We start from the raw sequence: 24,677 nt of genomic DNA, 5'->3' as shown, positions 1-24,677 counted from the left end.
GGTCTAAGACTCATTCTCAGTGGCTCTTCCTGAACAGCCCAAATCACAACAGGAACAGAATGTACACAAGCGCCCTCATTTTATAATCTTCTGGTGCTGGCAGAGCCATCCGGGCTGGGGTGATGCTTCAGCCTGGGATTTGTGGCCAACGGGACTCTCTGACTTTTACTTACTGCTCTGCTACCCCAGAACACACACATATGCATTCACATACACATACACACGCACACACATGCACATGCAAGCGCAAGCATACATACTCATAAACATAAAAATACACTGTTCCTTGCGAAAGAGTGTGCATAAATACACACAGGTATTTATGAGAAAGAAAGAGAATATATAAATTGCATATCTTCTCCCTCTCCTCATTCCTCTTTCACTTCATGTAGATCACTGCTATGATCATTTGTGTTTACTGTCTATCCCTTTCTCTCTCTCCATCTGTCTCTATCTGATGACATGACACCACTCTGGAGTTATAAGGTGTGAGGAACGGGGAGAACACTGTGCACAATATGGAGATAAGAAGTCAAGACAGTGTGTGTGTGTGTGTGTGTGTGTGTGTGTGTGTGTGTGTGTGTGTGTGTGTGTGTGTGTGTGTGTGTGTGTGTGTGTGTGTGTGTGTGTGTGTGTGTGTGTGTGTGTGTGTGTGTGTGTGTGTGCACATGCGTGCGTGCGTGCGTGCGTGCGTGCGTGCGTGCGTGCGTGCGTGCGTGTGTGTGTGTGTGTGTGTGTGTGTGTGTGTGTGTGTGTGCGTGTACGTGTATACTGACTGACAGGGATAGCACCATTGCAAGTGCTGGGAGCTCATGAACATGGGAATGTGCATTTTTGAAATGGTGAATAAAACTGACTGAAATCTATTTGGTAAACATTCTAAAATAGCTTAAGGTAAAAGATCGATCACAAATGACTAAAATACCATCCACTGTTCCTGTTGGGCCTATATCTGTAGGGAAAAATAGAAAACTATAAGAGCACACCTTTTGACTTTTCTGATGAACAGTTTTAAGATTATTAAAACCATTGTACCATTTATGCATCATTATTCGTTGTCCCTATATGTTCTCTCTCATGTTAGAGGACTCTTCAAAATAGGTCAAATAAGGACGCAAAATTCGAACAATTCCCTGAAAAAAGAGCCAGACAGTCAAGGTCGACCATTTAATCACCAGTGTAGTCTAATGTTGACGTGGTTCTAACGTTAGTGGCTGCCAAGCACCATAAAATGGGACGAGACTTGCGAAAGACACAGACAACTGCAACTGTGGCTCAAATACGGGCCGCCCCCAGGTGGTAAGGGTAGGCAACAACACATCTGCCATGCTGATTCTCAACACCGGGGCCCCTTCAGGGGTGCATGCTTAGTCTCCTCCTGTACTCCTTGTTCACCCACAACTGCGTGGCCAAACACGATTCCAACACCATCATTAAGTTTGCTGACGACACAACAGTGGTAGGCCTGATAACCGACAACGATGAGACAGCCTATAAGGAGGAGGTCAGAGACCTGGCAGTGTGGTGCCAGGACAACAACCTCTCCCTCAATGTGAGCAAGACAAAGGAGCTGATCATGGACTACAGGAAAAGGCGGGCCGAACAGGCCCCCATTAACATCAATGGGGCTGTAGTGGAGCGGGTCGAGAGTTTCAACTTCCTTGGTGTCCACATCACCAACAAACTATCATGGTCCAAACACACCAAGACAGTTGTGAAGAGGGCATGACAACACCTTTTCCCCCTCAGGAGACTGAAATGATTTGGCATGGGTCCCCAGATCCTCAAAAAGTTATAGAGCTGCACCATCGAGAGCATCCTGACCGGTTGCATCACCGCCTGGTATGGCAACTGCTCGGCATCTGACTGTAAGGCGCTACAGAGGGTAGTGCGTACGGCCCAGTACCTCACTGGGGCCAAGCTGCTGAACAATTAATAAATTGGCCAACAAGACTATTTACATTGACCCCATCCCCATCCCTCCCCCCCTCCATTTGTTTTTACACTGCTACCCCCTGTCTATTATCTATGCATAGTCATTTTACCCCCACCTACATGTACAAATGACCTCGACTAACCTGTACCATGGCACATTGACTCGGTACCAGTACCCCATGTATATAGCCTCATTATTGTTATTTTATTGTGTTACTTTTTATTATTTTTTACTTTAGTTTATTTGGTAAATATTTTCTTAACTCTTTCTTGAACTGCATTGTTGGTTAATAATAATATAATAATATGCCATTTAGCAGACGCTTTTATCCAAAGCGACTTACAGTCATGCGTGCATAAAACATTTTTTTGTGTATGGGTCGAACCCACTACCTTGGCGTTACAAGCGCCGTGCTCTACCAGCTGAGCTACAGAGGACCACAGGGCTTGTAAGCAAGCAAGCATGGTTAAGGGCTTGTAAGCAAGCATTTCACGGAAAGGTCTACACCTGTTGAATTCGGCACATGTGACAAATAAAGTTGTATTTTATTTTATTTGAAATAGCATGGCCCAGGCGACCCGCTTTGATGTATCATGTCACATGCTCACGAATTCAAGTTCGTTCAATTTGCGCTACATTGCTATCCTAGCAATTATGGTCGTAGGCCACAGATGGAGTATAGATGATAATCGAGGAAGGAAACATTGTTCAAATTTATTGAATTTTATTGAATTATTTTGTTCATTTCCTACACTAGAATAAAGCCATTTGTTTTTGTTTTTTTTATGTAATTTTTTTTTGACATCAGGCTACAGGCTATGCGCTATTTATATTTTCATATGTAGGCCTATTTATATAAATTAATGTACATTTAGTTTCCATTATTTAAACTTTTATATGAAGTAGGCATATATGTAATAATTTGTCATAATTACAATATCGTAAGAATTTGTGTCTCATCGTGTGTAATTACACAATTTGAATTACAAGCCCATTGTCAGAAATATAGGTCTAGAAGTATACATATATGAGGTAAATGTTGTTTTGCATCTATATACTCGCTCATGGTATGCACCAAGACCCTCTAAGTTTAACATGTATTAGGGCCTGTGAAATAAACAAATGTTAGCCTACATGTTGAATCTCAGATCCAGAAATTATAATTCAACACAACTTGACATTTCATACACAAATAATAATTTCCTATTTCTCCGTTTGATATATATGGCCGTGAATCGAATGAGTGGATGACAATTTGATATAGGCAACCTTTGTTATAACGAGGGGAAACGAGTAATCGAAAGAAAATGCTATAGAAGAAAATGCATCGATATTTTCTCACTTACAGCTGTAGCGATTGACCATGTTTTCCTCCTTGATGCATTATTAAAACAGAAAAATTTACCTATACTCAACATGTCTGGTATGAGACATTAAAAAATATAAATGTAAATTTAAACTGGAGTGGAGACAATAAAATCCTGTACGTCACACTGGCAGAATCGAGACTTCAGGGCCCAGCACCGTGCGTAAAAAAGCGGGTATAATTATCCTCAGTCTCCTGTCTCCACACAGGACCAAGCAGAGTAGAGCAGAGCAGAGGTAGGTTTAAGGTACAACTTCAAGGCAAGGCAGTGTGTAGTTTCTGAGTTTCGTGCCAGGCTTCTCGGGTTATCCGTAGGTCATCGGGCACGGCCGTTTCCCCTCCGTCTGAAATCACACTACTCCTTTTATTTCACCATGTGCACTGAGTTCCAAAACTGCTGGATCGCGCGCTTGGATGTGTTTAATATTAAACGTTTTCTGTGAAGATGTCTGTTTTAATATAGCCTAACCACACGAGTTCAAGACCTTTGCCATAACCGTGTAGCAGAGTAAAATCTTGAATATAAAAATGTTCTTGATTTGGGCCTTGAATAGGCTACATGCGGTACCAAGATAAGCTGTGGGCACTGGGTTAACTTGAAAGTATTTTACCTATAGAAAACATTGTGGTGTAATAGGGCATTATATGTTTTTACATAAATAATCTACCTACAAAAAGCTGGACGCCTATTTAGGGACTGACGTTTGACATTGAGCTTTAATGAGACATTGTGGGTTTCAGAGAAGACGCAATGGCGTGGGTGGGGTAATATTTTTTCTTCTAAACGACCTCGAGCCTTTCACTAGTTTGACTGTCAGATCGAGCTTGCTTCTATGTGGACTCTTAATTAGAAACAGATGGCGCTTTGAGATCGGGCATTGTAACCAACTGTGAGCTGAAACACAGCAGTTTTTGAGCTGATTGAGTCGATCACCCAGCCACACAGGTGCACAGTCCTCAGGGCCGCAGTGGGCCGCCACGGTGTTCCCCCCTCTTCCCTCACCCCTGCCATCCCTAGTTACCAGAGCCACAAAGTCATAATTATGGCTAAACACCCGCCCATTTTCTACAATTTCTCTTCTTACATTCTTTTACATTTTAGCAGAAGCTCTTATCCAGAGCAATTAGGGTTAACTGCCTTGCTCAACGGCACATCGACAGATTTTTCACTTAGCTCAGGGATTCAAAACAGCAACCTTTCGGTCTCTTAACCACTAAGCTACCAGCCGCCCATACATGGGTTGAATTATTCTGAAAAAGTGCGCACAGTACAGGGTGGCGTGTGACACCACTGTTTCAGGGGCATGGTAAAAGTGAGGAATGGGGTTAAACGAGTCTCCTCTGACACATTTGTTCCATTTATAGTGGAACCACAACGCTGTTTGGAAATGCTATCGGTTTGATTCAATCATGCAAGGCTACTTAACTAACGCGAACAAGCTATTAAAAGCAGGCCTATTGACAAACCCCATCGAACAAAAACTAATAGGCAAATTCGTAATAGGCTTGGTTGGCACCTTCTCAATTATTAGTTAAATCCAATACTTTTGATATGTTTAAATCCCAGTCATTTCTTTTTGATTCGAATTTATCAATGTTCAAAAATCTGATTAGCACAACATTTAGACTATCATTTGCCTATTATGCGTTCTGTTGTTGTTATTGCAGCATAGGATATGTTGTAGTTTTATACATTTTTATAAAGGCAGGCTATCATTGTTATCCGCTAATATAATGTTGATTAAGATTTGTAAAATATATATATATATATAGGCATATATACTATTTCACTGTGTTGCCTACAAGTCTGACAGAATGATTTAGTTAGTAGACTACTTCAATTCACGATAGGCTATAGTTAGTTAAATTCTCGTACATTTTTTATTTTATTGTTGGTTAAATAAATGTTGGTTTTTAGGATACTGTGTAGAATAAGCTATTACATTTTTTAAAATTCCTATTAGAGAATGAACAATGGTTAAGACTGAGCCAGCTGATTTTACCAATCTCCTTGGCGCGGGTCAGTTGAGTTTGGATCTTCTGGGCCCCAGGTTTTGGCACGAGACAGCAGAACACAGAGCATATAGCACGCGCGGTGATCTCACTGCAGTTGTTCCTATACTTTCCCAGTTCCTTAACCTTCTATAAGTTTACATTTTTTATGTATTTTTTACGATTGACTTCTGAAGGAACTTGCTTTGTTAACGAAGTTAGTCCTTGATCGTTTGTCAGTAATTTCAAATTGCCTTACACATTCTTGTTATTTAGCTGTTCTGCTGCACACATGGACATCTTAAATCATGTTTATCAGTTGGTGATTGACAAATTATTTGGCATTGAACTTTGACCTCCAACTCTTTAAATCATCTTTAAAACCTCCTGGTGTCAATGGGTCTTTTTCTGATACATTTAACTGAAAATGGCATCGAAGTTATGCGAATCTCAACCAAGTATCATAGTTTAAATTCAAAATAAATTGTCTAACACGTTACTGGATGTGATTTTACCTTTCTCTAGCCTAGGCAACATTATGGCACATACGGCATTGTTAAAATGGCGACATGACAAGACGATTTAATGTATTTTCCATTGAGTGATGCTTGTGTGTGAGGACCCGGGAAATCTAATACTTATAAATAGGCTATAGCCTATAGCCTACTAAGCTCGCATGGTAATTTATCACTCAATCATCAGTAAATCAACCATGAAGTAGGTGAAGTCCAGGACTATTGTATTTGAATATATGTATCTCCATAATTTTAAATAATGTCCAACCAGGCATCAGAAATATATATTCTCTATTTGTAGTCAACTTCTGTTTACTTAAAAAACAGATATTGAAATCGTGTTTTTTGACGAGCTAAATATCACAGGAATGTAGAACACAGTCGCTTTTGTTTTTGGTTTTTGAGCCAAGGCAATGTGGGAGAGAGTGTGACAAGGGAAGGATGCGTGCTGAAGCGCGTGCAAAGCTGTCTATTTTCAGGAATGTAGCGGAACCTTTCAGGAAAAAGGGAGAATATTGAGGGGACAGTGAAGTCAGAGGGGAGAAAGTGTATAGAAAAACAACGTTTTACCAAGTGTACAATGTGAAAGCAGGTATATAGCATTACTCGTGCAGACTTTCAAATTAATAGACCTAGCTTTATGCCAAAATCAATACCTTTTCATAGAGGCCCTATAATGAAGAAAACAGGTAATTGTTATCTGTAAAGAAATTAAAGTAGGCCTATACTCAATATACAACTCAAAATTAGTCACGCACACACATTTATGTAATAACATCGATGTAAATAGTCCTATCTCGTTGTAATAGCCTAATAGTAGAAGTAGGCATAATAGTAGTAGTAGTAGTAGTAGTAGTAGTAGTAGTAGTAGTAGTAGTAGTAGTAGTAGTAGTAGTAGTAGTAGTAGTTGTTGTAGTATTGGTGGTAGTAGTAGGCTAGTAGTAGTAGTAGCAGTTGTTTTGTAGTAGCCCTAGTAGTAGTAGGCTAGTATAGTAGTTGATCTTGTAGTGGTATGTATAGTGTTAGGCTTAGTAGCAGGCCTAAGAAGAAGAAGAAAAAAGCAAACAACAATAGATCAATAATCTTTGTACAATAGCTATTGAATAATAATAATGTTATTATCATTATGCATTTTAAAGACTTATGCCTACTATTAGTTGTCCTAGACAAATTAATAAAATAAAGTGTGCCCAACTGGGCACCAATTTCAGGGCATGTTTTGAATCAAGATTTGAGTGCAACCGATTTGCATGCTATTCTGTAATCTGTAGCTACTTTTAGGAACTGGGTAGAAATAATATTATGGCACATTTTGATCTTGACTTTCGCCAGATCTATAGCATTGTGGATGTATTCCTCACAGTTCACGTTCCAACTGCGCAGTAGGGTCCAAGAGTGGAAAGCTAGAAATCATGTTTTGTAGAGTCAAGAGTGTTGCTGTGTACCCAAACAGCACACTCTCTTTCTCCTGCCTTGCTTTGCTTTCCCTTGGGGTATTGTTGATGGTGCTCCGGCGGCCGACATCCTCCCCATTGACCCCCGTCTCCTTCTCTGCCTTTTGTCCCATGAAAAATGATTCCAGCGCTCTGATTGAATTTTATTCCTTCCTGACCTGGCCCGTTCTGTGAGGGTGCCATCAATCTTGGGACTAACACGACGTTTGTTTGTTACTTGGGAAATGATCTAATTATTTTTATGAGGCTGATTACAGCTATTCGAAGGTGGGGGAGAATGGGGCCTACAGAACTGCATTCCATCGTTTTTCAATATGCCAAAGTGTTGCTCAATTAAACACAATTATTTTCCTAACAGTTGATTTTTGTTCTCCACTATGATTCTGTTGTCAACGTTATTGTGATTCACAACCTGTAATTATGGGTATAGTTATTATTTTTGATTGTGGCTATTATTCAGCTTGTTCCTACTATCTTTAGGTATATTTATTATTATATTTGCCTGCAACTAGAATAGACTACTACTATAGGCCTAGCTATTATTATGAGTACTTTTGTTTTGTTGCTTTTGTTTAAGTTGTTCATCTTGTAAAAGGAAATAGCCTATCTATAGCTATTATAACTCATTTTGGTAATGTTGTTATCGGCCCACACGACCAGCTAGACTCGAAGGCCGTATACAAACTACAAAGTCAATTGTTTTATTTATGGGAACCTCCAGGCCTATGTTTGTGCCCAGAGGATGCACGACACGCTGCCATGCTCATAGAATCATATCCCATTTGACCCTGTCGCCCCGAGGGCCTCCTTGATAACAGTTATTTATGCACAACAAAAAAAAAGATTCATACACCTCATCCGCTTGAATAGAACATCAAGTCAGCCAATGTCATTACATTGAGATTAGGCTATAGCGCAAAGTTAACAGTCAAGTAATGGAGCGTTTAACAGAACCTATAGCAGTGGAAGTTCTAAGTAAATGTAAAGTGCTTTGTTGACCCTATCCAGGCAATTAGCAGCTAAATTAACCACAGTAATCGCTACCAACCGCCTCTTCTTTGAAAATATGTTATAGCCTATATATGTTCGCACTGTAAAAACACCCTTTGCCTCTGATAAACTTTTACAATATATGTTGTTTTGCAATTCAAATCAAATTAAATTTTATTTGTCACATGTTTCGTAGACAACCGGTGTAGACTAGCAGTGAAATGCTTACTTACGGGTCCTTTTCCATCAATTGAAAGTTAAAGATAAGATACAAAATACAATTAAAAAATAGAAATAGTGACACAGTGAATAACGAATAAAAATAACGAGTAAAAATAAAATGGCTAAAAATAGGAAGTAGAAAATAACATGGCTATATACAGGGAGTACCAGTACCGAGTCTATGTGCAGGGGTACGAGGTAGTTGAGGTAGCTATGTACTTACTGTACATGTAGGTACATGGATATAGTGCGCCTTATTATAAGTAAATACAAATACTGTTTATTATTATTATTATTATTATTATTATTATTATTATTATTATTATTATTATATTATTATTATTATTAGTGGATTGTTTTATTTTATTCCTGGAACTTGAGAATATGGCATATACTTTACGCATGGTATAGGCCTACTTTACGCACAGGCCTACTTTACGCACAGGTCTACAGTCACACCTGGAAACAATACAGTAGGCTTATGTATGTCCATTTTGATCTGACATATTTCATTAACAAAACCGTAATTAACTGAAGATTTAATGTATAACAGTATTCATCTGGAGGGATAGAAGTCTACGATAAATACACTGATTTACGCACAACATGGCTTTACGCGCCCATGTTTCCACTCACGGCAAATTCACCAAATTAATCGAATTTTCTTCAACCATACATCATATCGTGCTGTCCCCAAAGGTTTAAACTTAGGCAGTGGAACATGTTTCTGTAATATTAAAATGTGACAACAGGTAAAATATGTCCCTTCACTAACCAGTTGAGGCAAAACAGCTGTCTAAAATTCTAATTTACGCCGATCAACAATTACAATATTTACAGATTTCTCGATTTTTAAAGAAGATGCAAATTAGGAGAGACCCTTGTGATTTTTTTTTACAATTATAAATACAAGAACTGTAATGCAATAAAAAATGCATATAGGCTACTACTCGGCGCACGCGCTTTATGATGAGTTTGGCTCTCATCTCCCTAATAGAGATGCATTGTCAAGTTGGAGTCATCTTAAAATGATAGCAGTCCCCAACCCTCGTGTGGCTACATCTTTGGGTACATCTTTGGCATGCGTGGTATGATTATTAACTAAGCTTTGGAATGTGCCTGTAAACACACGTGGCTATTCAACACAAGTCAGTTTTGCTGTGCGGACTACTGTCATGAGGCCAGAGTGCCCAGGTCAAGATGTTGACAGGCCATTCGTGTCTGACAAAAGGAGAGCTGTGTCACTTTAAATATGAAGTAAAACAATAATCTAGATGCATTGCCACTTCAAGTCATCATCAACACATACGATCGATCTGTTTGTTGGCTATATGCTGCTGACCTCTTGGAGAACTGCACGTAATATTCAATCAAAACTGACTAGAGCGAGTTGCATTAAAATTCAACGTTTTGAAAATACATACATGCATTCCTATTCTAGAAACATTCCATGATCATTTAGGCAATTATTTATTCTTCAACTCAACGTAGATTTTGTTAACAGGAGAAACTTACTTTTCAGACTATAATTATTTAGGAGATTGGGACTCGTCTGGCCTATAAGCCTAAACGAACCGACCCAACTCCGTGATTAGAATTATATTTTTTCTGTGAACATTTACAGTGAGAATGGTAACCTAACCTGTCTTTGAAAAAATACTGATTTAAGATTTATCAATCACTGCCACTGATCCCACGTCGATACTTGAATCAGGGTGCAGTATGGCCTATATAGCCTAAAGCCTGAAGGACATAGAAATAAGGTCTGGTTAAAATCCCCCAAACTGTCAACTAAACTCGCAACCAGTTAAATCCTTGATCCATAATTGGTTTCCAAACAGTAGCCCTAACATACAATCGATTTAAGGATTAAATACGTGTTTCCATGATTATCTGCTTGCATCCAACATGGAAAAAATAAGCAAGGCCCTTAGACCATAGCCTACACCATTTTCAGTGTTGAGAATGTCATAGTCTATAAGAAATCAGGCGTAGCTTTAACTCAAATAAAATGTCAATTTATTAAACAAACAATGCAATTCCTTCAGAATACTTTTCAACAAAAGGAGAAACTTTGAAAGAGTAGAACGGTATACAAGTTCCGCTTTTTATAATGGAACATATTCGGACAATTAAGGCAATTCAATTTAGAAACACTTTTTGGTGTTTGGTCCATAATATCCGGCTACAGTTTAGAAATAAATTACTATATGCAATTTACACGTAATAGTATGTCCTTGAAAGACTGGCATATCCTTAGCATATCTTTTAAACATGTCACAAAAGCGAGAAGAGACTTACGTGTTATTTGCAGTAACACTGTTCTTTACAAACCAAGATCATGTCTTTTTTTCTGCCCTTTTCTGTTCGTTTTAGTCCATTGTCGGTGGCAGGTGGTGGGTGAAACGACTCAAGTTATTTTTACGAAAAAGATCAATACAATAAACTTTGGTCAGAATTTGCTGCAGTCATATACGAAAGCTCCCGGAGTGCGGTAGATGGCTTGGCTAGGGGGAAAGGACATTTGACAGCTGTTATTCCCGTTAACTGGAGAATTATTCAAGCCAATTCTTTGAGATTCGAACATCTCGCGCACGGAGTGGAAGTTCTGCTGCTGGGCGGGGTAGGTCGCCCCGAGGTGGCCCAGGTCCCCAGCCTGGTTGAGGTACCATGAGGGAAGACGCCCTTGGTGGGGATGGTGGCCCTCCTGCGCAGAGTTTAGATTGCCGTGGGCCAAAGAGGAGGAGGTGGTCGTGATGGAGTAATCTGGCAACGTTTCATCCACGGTGGTAGTCGGAACTAGGTGGCTAGATCTATCCCCGGCGTATAAACTCATTGCTTGCATATTACAATGGTAGGACGCATTCGAGGTAGTGGAGATAGAGTTTTGGTTACAGGGCGAGCTATAGACTGACGTCTGGTTCGGTGAATAGCTTAGGGACAAAGACGGTGTTATACCTGTCCTGGACGAGGCGACGAGGGATGGGGCGAGCTCTGTGGCACCCTGTGGGGACCCCCGGAGGGAAGTCATGATGTTGTCCACACTGAAGCCCTGTGCCTGGGCCTGGCTGTGGTGGTGGTGCTGCTGCTGCTCGGAGCTCTCCATGCCGATGGACCTGTTGGACGGGATGCTGTGGGGGCTGCCGCCACTGGACATGCTGCTGCTGCTGCTGCCGGGGCTCTCGACTTTGGGCACGGTGCTCAGGGAGGGCGAGGAGGCCTGTGGGGGTGTCGTGTTCCCGTTCTCAGTCTTAATATCCTGGATCCGGACTGGCTGGGAGCCCTGCATGGGCTGCTCCGTGTCCCGGCCCTGTCTGGACGGCGTCTCCTTAGCACCCCGGTCATCCTTGTCTTTCATTGCGTCTTTCTTCTTGAACCGTCGCCTCCTCCTCAAGAAGCTGCCGTTCTCGAACATGTTGTATGAGTCCGGGTCCAGAGTCCAGTAGCTCCCCTTGCCAGGCTTTTTGTCATCACGGGGAACTTTGACAAAACACTCGTTGAGAGAGAGGTTGTGCCTGATGCTGTTCTGCCAGCCCTGCTTGTTGTCTCGGTAGAACGGGAACCTCTCCATGATAAACTGATAAATCCCGTTCAGGGTCACCTTCTTGTCAGGCGAGTTCTGTATAGCCATAGTAATAAGCGCAATGTAACTGTACGGCGGTTTCACCATATCCTTCGGCTGGGGCTGCGGGGTATATGGTCCATAGGCTCGCGCCATGCTGGCCGGGTACTGGTCGTGGGCCGCGTGAGAGTACATACTCATAGGGGCCGGCATCCCGGTGTATCCTCCACTGGCGGCGGCCCGGTAGTAGCTTTGGTCGCTACTAATGTAAGGCACGACGCCCAGAGAGTTGGGGCTCGAGACGGAGTAGCGCGCCTGCATGTCTTCTTCTCCCCACAGCTCAACTATGCTCCTGCGTAAAACGAACTTCCCAATGTATGCAGCCGGAGATCTCCACTTTTTCCTTCTGAAAAGCTGAGGCGCTCAAAGCAGGAGTTCCTGTCCTGTCACTTGAAAAATAATAATATCAGAACCGCGCTGTACCGTGTCTTAATAGGTATAAGCGGTTTCCATCTCTGTGTGCTGAGGCGCACATTGAAAAACTTCTGAACTTTGGGCATCGGTCACTACAGAAGAGTTTTGCGCAGTTAACTTCTTTCCCCCTTTTTGCTGCGAGTAAGGCTCCTCCCAAAAATAATCCGAGGCGCCCAATTGGAGGTCAGGCAGTACAGAGTGAGCAGCAATGGATCTCCTGGCCACACACACGACTTTAGAAAAAGAGAGGAGGTGTTGTTAACTCCCAGTCCCTTCCAGCCAAAGACACAGGACTTCAGGCGTGAGCGCGCTGCCTACTCACGTACACAATCAGATGATGGACTCAATTTGTTATTGCAGAATATTTCCAAACATGAGCAAACACATTAGGGAAACCAACAAGTGGAATGATAAATAATGAATACCAATGTATTTTGTAAATTATAAAACTATTGTATGGTAGGCCTAATAGGCTGCATTTACACAGGCAGTCCAATTCTGTCCTTTTCCCCATTTATAGGAAAGAGCTGATCTGATTGGTCAACTGACCAATTAGTAAATAAATAACAAATGAGTTGGTGATGATCGTGTGACCTTACTTGGCACATTCATTAATATGCTATTACAATAAAGTTTTAAAATAGTTTTCATTCAGAATGTGCTTAAATGTTGCTATTAATTCTGAAATAATTGGAGAACAAGAAGTCCTCTATCACCTCAGTTTGGGTGAATCACTCCATTACAAGCTTATCCTGCCGCACATCTGTTTTCAAATAAGCAATAAATACGCGTTAGGAGGCAATAACCCCCAGTGTTTGCTTCCTGCAGTTTAGCGTCTTAATGCCAAGCTTTATTAACGCAGTCTGTTAGTAAAAAGTCTCAATCAACACGCGCGGTCGGATCAAAGCTCCACGGAGCGCTCCTCATTCCGTGCAGTGGGCGGTATGTGAGATCTCATTACGGCAAAATTGTAGCTGGGTTTGGCCAGAGAAAGGGTCAAGGTGCGAAAGTTTGCTCTAAGTGAGAAGCAGATTAAACAGAGGAACCAAATGGGGTTGTCAAACAGCTAACAAAAGGTGTGACTATTAACGAAATAATGGCATTATAATGTAGGTTAGTCAAGATAAACTATATAGGCCTACCGTTAGTTTTCGTTGCATGGGAAAGCCTCTTATTTATTTGCTCAGACAACTGACTAAATTCAAACAGATTGTATCAAGTTGAATGTATCTAGCACGCTTAAGACCCGTTTTATCGTATTTATATATTCCCTATACAGCCTTTATATTTATCACCATCACTTATATGTTGCTAAACGTGGGCACCACGATATTCAGTTTTAAATCGTTTTTTAGGGTGCCAATTTTATTATTAAAATAAAACATATTCACTCAAAATTATCTCAGGGACACACTATTGTCCGCCTATCAGAAATGTTTGCACTATATATAAACAATTATATAAATTTTATAGAAGTGATATAAGTGATATTATCGTTTTGATATTAAGCCTACACTCTTAGAAAAAACGTTTCTGGATAGAACCAAAAAGGGTTCTATTGCTTGCTTCATATATGGCACCCCTAAAGGTTCTATATAGAAGCCTTTTGTAAGGTTCTTTGATCAGAACCCCAGGGGTTCTTCTTCACAGAACTAAAATGTGTGTATTGTTTTTTAAATGTTTTATTGCTAGGTATTACTGCACTGTTGGAGCTTGAAACACAAGCATTTTGCTGCACCTGCGATATCAGCTGCAAATCTGTGTACGTGATCAATACATTTTTATTTGATTTGAAAATTGGTTCCATATAGGGTTCTATATAGAACCTTAAGCGGTGCCATATATGAAGCAAGCATAGAACCCTTTTTGGGGGGTTTCTAAGAGAGTAATATTTCTTAATGCATACCTAGCTATTTTGTATAAAGTAGGCCTATTTACCTGAGGTATTAGCCCACCCTCAGCAACAATATGTATTTTTTTTATCCTGAATATATTTCATGCAATTAAGTGATTCCATAGTTCTTAAAATTTGACAAAAACTCATGCAAGCTACACAAACTTGTGTCCGTGCGCCACTCATAGTGAATGCCTTTGGACACAGGCTATATCATTATTTAGGATGAATAACATGATCCCCTACAGATGCTCTTTTGCCACACATGTTAACTTTCTAGAGAATAGACACCATTCAATTCTTTATAGTCATTGTGAGGCTAAATTACGGCCGCAATATCGCCCTAATCCCTTACAGGTCGTCTTGATTAAATGGCCGTGCACTGGCCTGGTGCTCCTCTGGTTTCTTCTTACAGGGACCCGGGCATGAACTTTTTCCACTGCCCCGGGCTGTTTACACAATTCACAACGTGTCTCTTACTTAACCCCATGCCTCTGCCCACCCAGTCCCCCATTCCTCTGAACCATGCATGGTGAACGGAGACTGTTATCTACTAAAAGTAGGCCTACTAAAGTAGGCCCAGGCTATATGTTATTTATTTGTGATATCACTAAAGCTATGAATGGGCTACAGTAGTCTGAAATCATGTAGAGGAACAATTATCGACAAAATATAAATTCATTTGTTTTAACAAAATAAAAAATATTATAGCGAATCTCAACATGTTAGAAGCATTACTGGGATTGTATAGCCCTACTTAGCGTGTCATCAATAACCTATAGGTTAGTTTTGTTGTGTCATGGTCTTTTGTGTTATACTTTTTTGGGCTTATATCGACTACCTGAAAAGTATTGGGGAAAAGTCCACCATGTAAATATCCATATACAAAGTCCAACATGGGAAAAAAATATGAATAGCCCTACCTCAAAATTGTGTGGCAAGGCTAAATTATTTTTAGGAAGGGCTCATTGGCTTTCCAGTATGGGTTTATTGATTGGAGCTAATTCTGCTTCATAAAGTGAGTTCCAGCGACACGAGACCATTTTGATGGTGTGCAATTAGCGCCCCCTGGCGATCAGTACGTGACCTATCAGTCACATAGGCCTAGGTATTTGCACATTTTAGTTTATTGTATAAGAGTGTCTTCACACTTTCTATAATTTTGGCAAAAGTATCCTCGGCTGCACATATACTGGAATGTTAACTTGCGAACTTGTCACGTCTTGACAGCTACCTCCGGAGATGACACTCGCACCTTCTTTCTCGTTCTCCGAGGCAGTGAGCAGTGGCGACCCGTCATTCAGGGCAGAGCCCCACCTGTTTTGAGCCCCCAATTTTTGCATTAATACGTTTCACTGATATGTGCAAACAATGTAAAATAAATAAATAATTGATGAATAAAGCTGCATACAAACATATTTTTTGCTTTCTTGAGTAAGGCAGCTCCAAAATGCAGGTGTTTCAGCCTAGCTCTGTGCTTTCTGTGGTGGTGGGGCTGCCAGCAGAAAATACGGAGCATAGGGTTTGGTAATGTTCTCTAGTTGCGCCGTGATTGGCTCAGTGTTCTGTCACTCATGGGGACACTATGTCACTCATGGGCACACTATGTCACCGCAAAATCTACGAGGAGAGCTGGAAAATTATTATTTTATTATTATTTTTATTTTATTAATATTTATTGTACTACTGCACTGTTGGAGCTAGAAACACAAGCATTTTGCTGCACCTGCGATAACAGCTGCAAATCTGTGTACGTGATCAATAAACTTTTATTTTATTTGAAAATTGGTTCCATATAGGGTTCTATATAGAACCTTAAGCGGTGCCATATATGAAGCAAACATTTTCGGGTTGTGGGATCGATTCCCACAGGGGGCCAGTATGAAAATTTTTTATGCACTCACTAACTGTAAGTCGCGCTGGATAAGAGCGTCTGCTAAATGACGTAAATGTAAATGTAAATGTAAATAAAATGATGTAAAATCATGTTATATCTACCATAGCTTTGATTGGACTGATCATGTCAACATCATACTATCAAAATCTTAGCTAGCAAGGTAGAAAAGCAGTCATCATCATGAATCAAGTCGACAACCTACTGGCAAATCCTTTTCAATTCTTGTCATATGAAGACAAATTATAGATAAAACATACTGGTGCTCATCGGCCATTGGACATAAACATTGCACAACAAGTTGGAAATCGCAAATTCAACAATGAGTGGTTTGGAAGGAATCAGCAGCTAACTGCAAGTGTTGCAAACCAATCACTAGCCTGCTATTCAGTGGAGTGGGTGTGTGGTCCAAGTCTGGGTTTAAGGGTCTCTTTTCCATGCTTAAAAAGATAAACATTCAACACCATGGGCCAGAAAAGGTTGAATACATTGGCCATGCTGTCAATCCAGCATGACTTCTGCCACGCTCAAAACAACTGGAAACTCGGAACTGGGAAATCTCAGACTTAAGTGAGTTCAAGACAACTGGGAACTCAGGAAAAAAATGAGCTTTTGAACGGTCATCCAACTCGGAATTCCAAGTCGGGAACTCGGGCCCCTTTCTAGAGCTCCAACCTGAAGATCACTGACGTCATGATTCGACCTTGTTCCCAGTTGTCCTGAAAGCACCATAAATCCAGAGAATGCCAGACTTTGATGACAAAGTTTGATGACAAAATTTGCCCACGATGGACCGCCATGCCACCTTCCTGTTCAAGTGAGCACAGCACAACAAGGTGAGTCCAAAAATGTCTTGCAAGCTGCTGCATAAATTATGTAATATGCCAGGGAAATCAAATCAAATCGAATTTTATTGGTTACATATACATGTTTAGCAGATGTTATTGCGGGTGTAGCGAAATGCTTGTGCTTCAAGCTCCGACAGATATGTATACTGTAGCTAAGAAAGTAATACTGTTCTGAATTCTGTCGCAGTACATTTCAAAAGTGCTGAACAAATAGTTATATTGACTACGTCCATCCTAGCTCGCTCATTAATGTCTTCATCGAAATTACGGATTGCCTCTTATCCGCTCGTCATCCCCTTATGCCATAGTTTGTACATCTCAATTGTCAGTAGAAACCACATTTGTTCAAGCAAGTCAGCCATATTAGCTATGTTTCACTGCCAGACAAGGCTCCGCTGACAGCCAGGTGTAGCAGTGGTAAGGATTCACTCCATGGTGCTGAGAAGAAAGCTCTGCTGTTGGGACAGCTTTATGTAGGTTCTAACAGTTTGTGTGCACCGTTTGTCACCGTTATAGTGCAATTAATGTAATGTATTGTTTAGTGTTCTGTTGTGTTGTGTAGTGGTATGCATAAAAAAATGTTTCGGGTTGTTTGCCCCACCAAGATTTACATGCAAAAATCACCACTTTAGGAGTTAGGTCTTTAATCAGGTCAACACTAGCAAGGTCGCGGGGCCAGACGGTAGTTCAGGGTACGTTCTCAGAGCATGCGTAGAACAGCTGGCAGGCATATTCATGGTCATTTTCAACCTCTCCTTGTCCCAGTCTGTAATCCCCACATGTCTTAAACTGACCACCATCATTCCTTTTCCCAAGAACTCAAAGTCTTCATGCCATAATGACTACCGCTCTGTAGCACTCACATCTGTAATCATGAAGTACTTTGAATGGCTGGTTATGGCACACATAAACTCCATCATCCCAGACACCCTAGACCCACTCCAATTTGCATACCGCCCCATTTATATCGATGGCGCTGCAGTAATGTATTGTAATGAAAGTTTGCACAATTGGCCCAGTGTCGTCCGGGTTTGGCCGGGGTAGGCCGTCATTGTAAATAAGAATTTGTTCTTAACTGACTTGCCTAGTTAAAATATAAAAACAGTCATGCTAATCACATTAGCGCACGTTAGCTCAACCGTCCCGTATACTGGACACTGATCCCATAGAGGTTAAGTTAATTCCGAATTTTTAAGGTTAGGGTTAAGTTTAGCATTAACTCCGAAATCTTAATGCCTAACCTTAAGATTTCAGAGTTAATGCCTAAACTTCCAAACGTTGCAAGTTCAAATCCAGCGATAGAAAGTAGTTTTTGAGATTTTTGTTTTAAGCCTATCCCAAACCTTAACCCTTACCTTAACCATTTGTAGTTAATGCCTAACCTTAACTCCAAATGGACATGGTCATTGCGTTTTGGTACATCAGAAGTACATTCATTTCCAATGGAACACTGCATTTGCCTTGCAGAATTGCGTTGCAGAGGCAGTTGCAGTGCGTTCTGTGTGGTGTATACGTTGGATTTATCGAACGTATGCATCAAATTGTATACGTAGATGGCTTGACAGAAATGGCAGCAGAAGGTGAATGTTGTTGCACACATCCATATGATGCTGCATACCATTTTGTGCAATGACGCTGTAGGTGTGACCGAGACATAATGTTTGGGATAGGCTTAAAACTCAAATCAAAAAAACTACTTTCTATCGCTGGATTTGAACTTGCAACCTTTAGAAGTTTAGGCATTAACTCCTAAATCTTAAGGTTAGGCATGAACTCCAAATTGTTAAGGTAAGGGTTAAGGTTTGGGATAGGCTTAAAACAAAAATCTTAAAAAATAACTTTCTATCGCTGGACTTGAACTTGCAACCTTTGGAATCAGAGGCAATTGCTTATCACAGGTGACCTGTTTGGCCATCAAGGACCTCTATATCAGGCAATGTGAAAATAAGGCCAGGAAAATCGTTAAAGATTCCAGCCACCCAAGCCATAGACTGTTCTCTCTACTTCCGCATGGCAAGTGGTACCGGTGCATCAAGTCTGACACCAACAGGCTCCTGAACAGCATCTATCCCCAAGCCATAAGACTGCTAAATGGCTAAATAGACTATCTGAGGTGACCCTTGAATAAAAAAAATAATAATTGCACTGTCTCTATGCACACTCACAGGAATCTACACACTCATGCACACTGACACTCCAACGCACACACGCACACACACACACACACACACACACACACACACACTTCATTTGCTCCCACACACATAACATGCACACAGAGTTATACTGACTCGACTCACATCCAAACACACACACACGCTGCTGCTACTCTGTTTAACATATATCCTGATGCCTAGTCACCTTACCCCTATACATATATGATCTACCTCTATCACTCCAGTATCCCTGCACATTGTAAATATGGTATTGGAACTGACCCTGTATATATCTTACTTACTTCTCCTGTTCTTTTTATTTCCTATTTTTATTTATCTTGTTTTTATTCTAGCTTATGTTATTTTTAGCACTACATTGATATTGATTACTGCATTGTTGGTTTAGAGCTTGTAAGAAATGCATTTCACTGTCCTTGTGCATGTGACAATAAAACTTGAAACTCTAAGCAGGGCAGTGTAAACAGAGATTTTTTGTTGAGCCAACATTCTTGAAATTGTAGTAACAGCCTGTTACATTCTGAAATTGTCGCAGTAGCTTTAAATCGCAACAGTGTTTTTTGTTGTTGTTGCTTGACTGCACTGAGCCACTGGAGGTCCAGGAAAGAAGCAACTCCCCAGGTAATTACACAAAAGTTATCCAACCCACTTCTTTAATGACTCGATTTTGTCCTCAATTTGCTAACAACCATCCCACAACAACACCAACAACCTCATAAAATATACCAGACATAGCCTACTACTCTACTCTTATTCAGTGGTGTAAAGTACTTCAGTAAAAATACTTTAAAGTACTACTTAAGTAGATTTTTTGGGTATCTGTACTTTACTTTACTATTTATATTTTTGGCTACTTTTACTTTTACTTCACAACATTCCTAAAGAAAACAATGTACTTTTTACTCCATACATTTTCCCTGACACCCAAAAGTACTCGTTTGACAGGAAAAGGGTCAAATTCACACACTTATCAAGAGAACATCCATGGTCATCCCTACTGCCTCTGATATGAAGGACTCACTAAACACAAATGCTTAGTTTGTAAATTATGTCTGAGTGTTGGAGTGTGCCCCCGAACTATCCGTCAATATAAAAAAACAAGAAAATTGTGCCGTCTGGTTTGCAAAATATAAGGAATTTGAAATGATTTATTATTTTATTTTTACTTTTGATACTTAAGTACATTTTACCAATTCCATTTACTTTTGATACTTAAGGATTTTTAAAACCAAATTCTTTTAGACTTTTACTCAAATTGTATTTTACTGGGTGACTTTTACTTTTACTTGAGTAATTTTCTATTAAGGTATCTTTACTTTTACTCAAGTATGACAATTTAGTACTTTTCCCACCACTGCTCTTATTACGTTTATTTCAGTGGGGGTAAATGTCACGGGCTGTCTTTGACAGTACTTTTAGTTAGGCACTTGGATTTTGGCTTTGCTGGTGATTGGGCTGTTTCATAGAATTGACGCTACTGCCACCATGTGTTCTATGTCCATATTACATTTAACTTGGCTGCTTTTGTCGTTTTGGCAATAAATAATTAAAGCAATGGAGGACACAGTGGCGATTTTAGCATGTAAATCTTGGTGCGGCAAACTCAAAAAAATATATTAATGTGAATGCCAGCAAAGCCACTACACAATACAAAACACTAAACAATACATTAATTGCACTATAACGGTGACAAACAGAGCCCACAAACTGTTAGGGCCTACATAAAGCTGTCCAAAGAGCAGAGCTTTCTTTTCAGCACCATGGAGTGAATCCTTACCACTGCTACACCTGGCTATCAGCGGAGCCTTGTCTGGCAACGAAACAGTTCATTCAGCCTCATTTACTGCCTTTATAAAAAACATAGCTGATATGGCTGACTTGCTTAAACAAATGTAGTTTCTACTGACAATTGAGATGTACAAACTATGGCTTAAGGGGAGGATGAGCGGATAAGAGGCAATCCGTAATTTCGATTAAGACATTAATGAGCGAGCTAGGACATATGTAGTCAATATAACTATTTGTTCAGCACTTTTGAAATGTACAGCGACAGAATTCAGAACATGGGCCATTCTTACAGTATTCTCCCTGTACACCAAGTCAGAACCGTAGGATAAATAAAGGGGGCATATAAGCAGACAATGAAAGCTCTTACAATATTCGATGATGACATTTCTATAAAACAGGCTATAGGCTACATGTGCACCCAGTTGTGTAAAGTAAGGAAGTAGAAATACTTCGTTACTGTACTGAAGTAGTTATTTTTTTGTATCTTTACTTTTACTTCACTACATAAAAAACACCTTCCTTACTCGCTACAAAATCAAATCAATCTGAAGCTGGAAGAAAAAAACGAATCATGTTGGATAAAAGATGCAAGCAACATCGGCGAGTCGGCACACTCATGGGTGAACTTGTTTTGCAATGCAGCAGGCGACGACATGCAGAGTTCATCCAATCAGTTTGGGCAAATCCAAGGGTCCTAAAGTGCAAACTCCAACCACCAGGAGCCTGTCACTTGCAAAACAGTAATCCACTCAGTAGCACTTTAACCAAGCGTGTCCGGAAATCGCTCTACCACCACCCCCTGGTGAGGATGAACACCCTTGGCTATTTCTAAAATAAGTGCTTTCTTTTCTTGGAATGAAGGATACACCCTAGGCTGTATCTAAAATAAATGTTTTATTTTCTCGGAATGAAGGATTCATCCTACCGGATGAAATGTCTGTTATGTTTACCAAAAATTCAGGAAATACTAGAGTTCAAGAACTCTCCTTCGAACCTAAAAAAACAAATTGAGGTAAGCCTACTGTTAGCTTGCTAGCTAGAATAATCCTACAGTGGGGGAAAAAAGTATTTAGTCAGCCACCAATTTTGCAAGTTCTCCCACTTAAAAAGATGAGAGAGGCCTGTTATTTTCATCATAGGTACACGTCAACTATGACAGACAAATTGAGAAAAATTTTCTCCAGAAAATCACATTGTAGGATTTTTAATGAATTTATTTGCATATTATGGTGGAAAATAAGTATTTGGTCACCTACAAACAAGCAAGATTTCTGGCTCTCACAGACCTGTAACTTCTTCTTTAAGAGGCTCCTCTGTCCTCCACTCGTTACCTGTATTAATGGCACCTGTTTGAACTTGTTATCAGTATAAAAGACACCTGTCCACAACCTCAAACAGTCACACTCCAAACTCCACTATGGCCAAGACCAAAGAGCTGTCAAAGGACACCAGAAACTAAATTGTAGACCTGCACCAAGCTGGGAAGACTGAATCTGCAATAGGTAAGCAGCTTGGTTTGAAGAAATCAACTGTGGGAGCAATTATTAGGAAATGGAAGACATACAAGACCACTGACAATCTCCCTCGATCTGGTGCTCCATGCAAGATCTCACCCCGTGGGGTCAAAATGATCACAAGAACGGTGAGCAAAAATCCCAGAACCACACGGGGGGACCTAGGGAATGACCTGCAGAGAGCTGGGACCAAAGTAACAAAGCCTACCATCAGTAACACACTACGCCGCCAGGGACTCAAATCCTGCAGTGCCAGACGTGTCCCCCTGCTTAAGCCAGTACATGTCCAGGCCCGTCTGAAGTTTGCTAGAGTGCATTTGGATGATCCAGAAGAGGATTGGGAGAATGTCATATGGTCAGATGAAACCAAAATAGAACTTTTTGGTAAAAACTCAACTCGTCGTGTTTGGAGGACAAAGAATGCTGAGTTGCATCCAAAGAACACCATACCTCTCAGGGGTGCGTGCTCAGTCCCCTCCTGTACTCTCTGTTCACCCATGACTGCATGGCCAGGCACGACTCCAACACCATCATTAAGTTTGCCGACGACACAACAGTGGTAGGCCTGATCACCGACAACGATGAGACAGCCTATAGGGAGGAGGTCAGAGATCTGGCCGTGTGGTGCCAGGACAACAACATCTCCCTCAACGTGACCAAGACAAAGGAGATGATTGTGGACTACAGGAAAAAAAAGAGGACTGAGCACGCCCCCATTCTCATCGACGGGGCTGTAGTGGAACAGGTTGAGAGCTTCAAGTTCCTTGGTGTCCACATCACCAACGAACTATCATGGTCCAAACACACCAAGACAGTCGTGAAGAGGGCACGACAAAGCCTATTCCCCCTCAGGAGACTAAAAAGATTTGGCATGGGTCCTCAGATCCTCAAAAAATTCTACAGCTGCACCATCGAGAGCATCCTGACTGGTTGCATCACCGCCTGGTATGGCAACTGCTTGGCCTCTGACCGCAAGGCACTACAGAGGGTAGTGCGTACGGCCCAGTACATCACTGGGGCAAAGCTCCCTGCCATCCAGGACCTCTATACCAGGCGGTGTCAGAGGAAGGCCCTCAAAATTGTCAAAGACTCCAGCCACCCTAGTCATAGACTGTTCTCTCTGCTACCGCACGGCAAGCGGTACCGGAGTGCCAAGTCTAGGTCCAAAAGACTTCTCAACAGCTTCTACCCCCAAGCCATAAGACTCCTGAACAGCTAATCATGGCTACCCGGACTATTTGCACTGCCCCCCACCCCATCCTTTTTACGCTGCTGCTACTCTGTTAAGTATTTATGCATAGTCACTTTAACTCTACCCACATGTACATATTACCTCAACTACCTCAACTAGCCGGTGCCCCCGCACATTGACTCTGCAACGGTACCCCCCTGTATATATAGCCTCCCTACTGTCACTTTATTTTACTGTATATATAGCCTCCCTACTGTCACTTTATTTTACTTCTGCTCTTTTTTTCTCAACACTTTTTTTGTTGTTGTTTTATTCTTACTTTTTTTGTTTAAAATAAATGCACTGTTGGTTAAGGGCTGTAAGTAAGCATTTCACTGCAATGTCTGCACCTGTTGTATTCGGCGCATGTGACCAATAAAATTTGATTTGATTTGATTTGATACCTACTGTGAAGCATGGGGGTGGAAACATCATGCTTTGGGGCTGTTTTTCTGCAAAGGGACCAGGACGACTGATCCGTGTAAAGGAAAGAATGAATGTATCGTGAGATTTTGAGTGAAAACCTCCTTCCATCAGCAAGGGCATTGAAGATGAAACGTGGCTGGGTCTTTCAGCATGACAATGATCCCAAACACACCGCCCGGGCAACAAAGGAGTGGCTTCGTAAGAAGCATTTCAAGGTCCTGGAGTGGCCTAGCCAGTCTCCAGATCTCAACCCCATAGAAAATATTTAGAGGGAGTTGAAAGTCTGTGTTGCCCAGCAACAGCCCCAAAACATCACTGCTCTAGAGGAGATCTGCATGGAGGAATGGGCCAAAATACCAGGAACAGTGTGTGAAAACCTTGTGAAGACTTACAGAAA

General features: G+C 41.0%; 1 protein-coding gene across 1 annotated transcript; it reads right to left on the bottom strand.

Moving 5' to 3' along the window:
* Positions 1–10,477: 10,477 nt before the first annotated feature.
* On the bottom strand, positions 10,478–12,640 carry LOC121535319 (forkhead box C1-A). Its single transcript, XM_041842267.2, has one exon. The coding sequence runs from the start codon at positions 12,356–12,358 to the stop codon at positions 10,928–10,930; it is 1,431 nt and encodes a 476-aa protein (XP_041698201.1). The 5' UTR covers positions 12,359–12,640; the 3' UTR covers positions 10,478–10,927.
* Between the last annotated feature and the right edge of the window lie 12,037 nt (positions 12,641–24,677).

Source organism: Coregonus clupeaformis, chromosome 21, assembly GCF_020615455.1.
Source record: "Coregonus clupeaformis isolate EN_2021a chromosome 21, ASM2061545v1, whole genome shotgun sequence".
NCBI classification, from domain to species: Eukaryota; Metazoa; Chordata; class Actinopteri; order Salmoniformes; family Salmonidae; genus Coregonus; species Coregonus clupeaformis.
This window is presented reverse-complemented; position numbering and strand designations above follow the sequence as displayed.

Bases quoted from the DNA above. Each gene is read 5' to 3' on its own strand.
- LOC121535319 (XM_041842267.2), bottom strand. From the start codon at position 12,358: ATGCAGGCGCGCTACTCCGTCTCGAGCCCCAACTCTCTGGGCGTCGTG.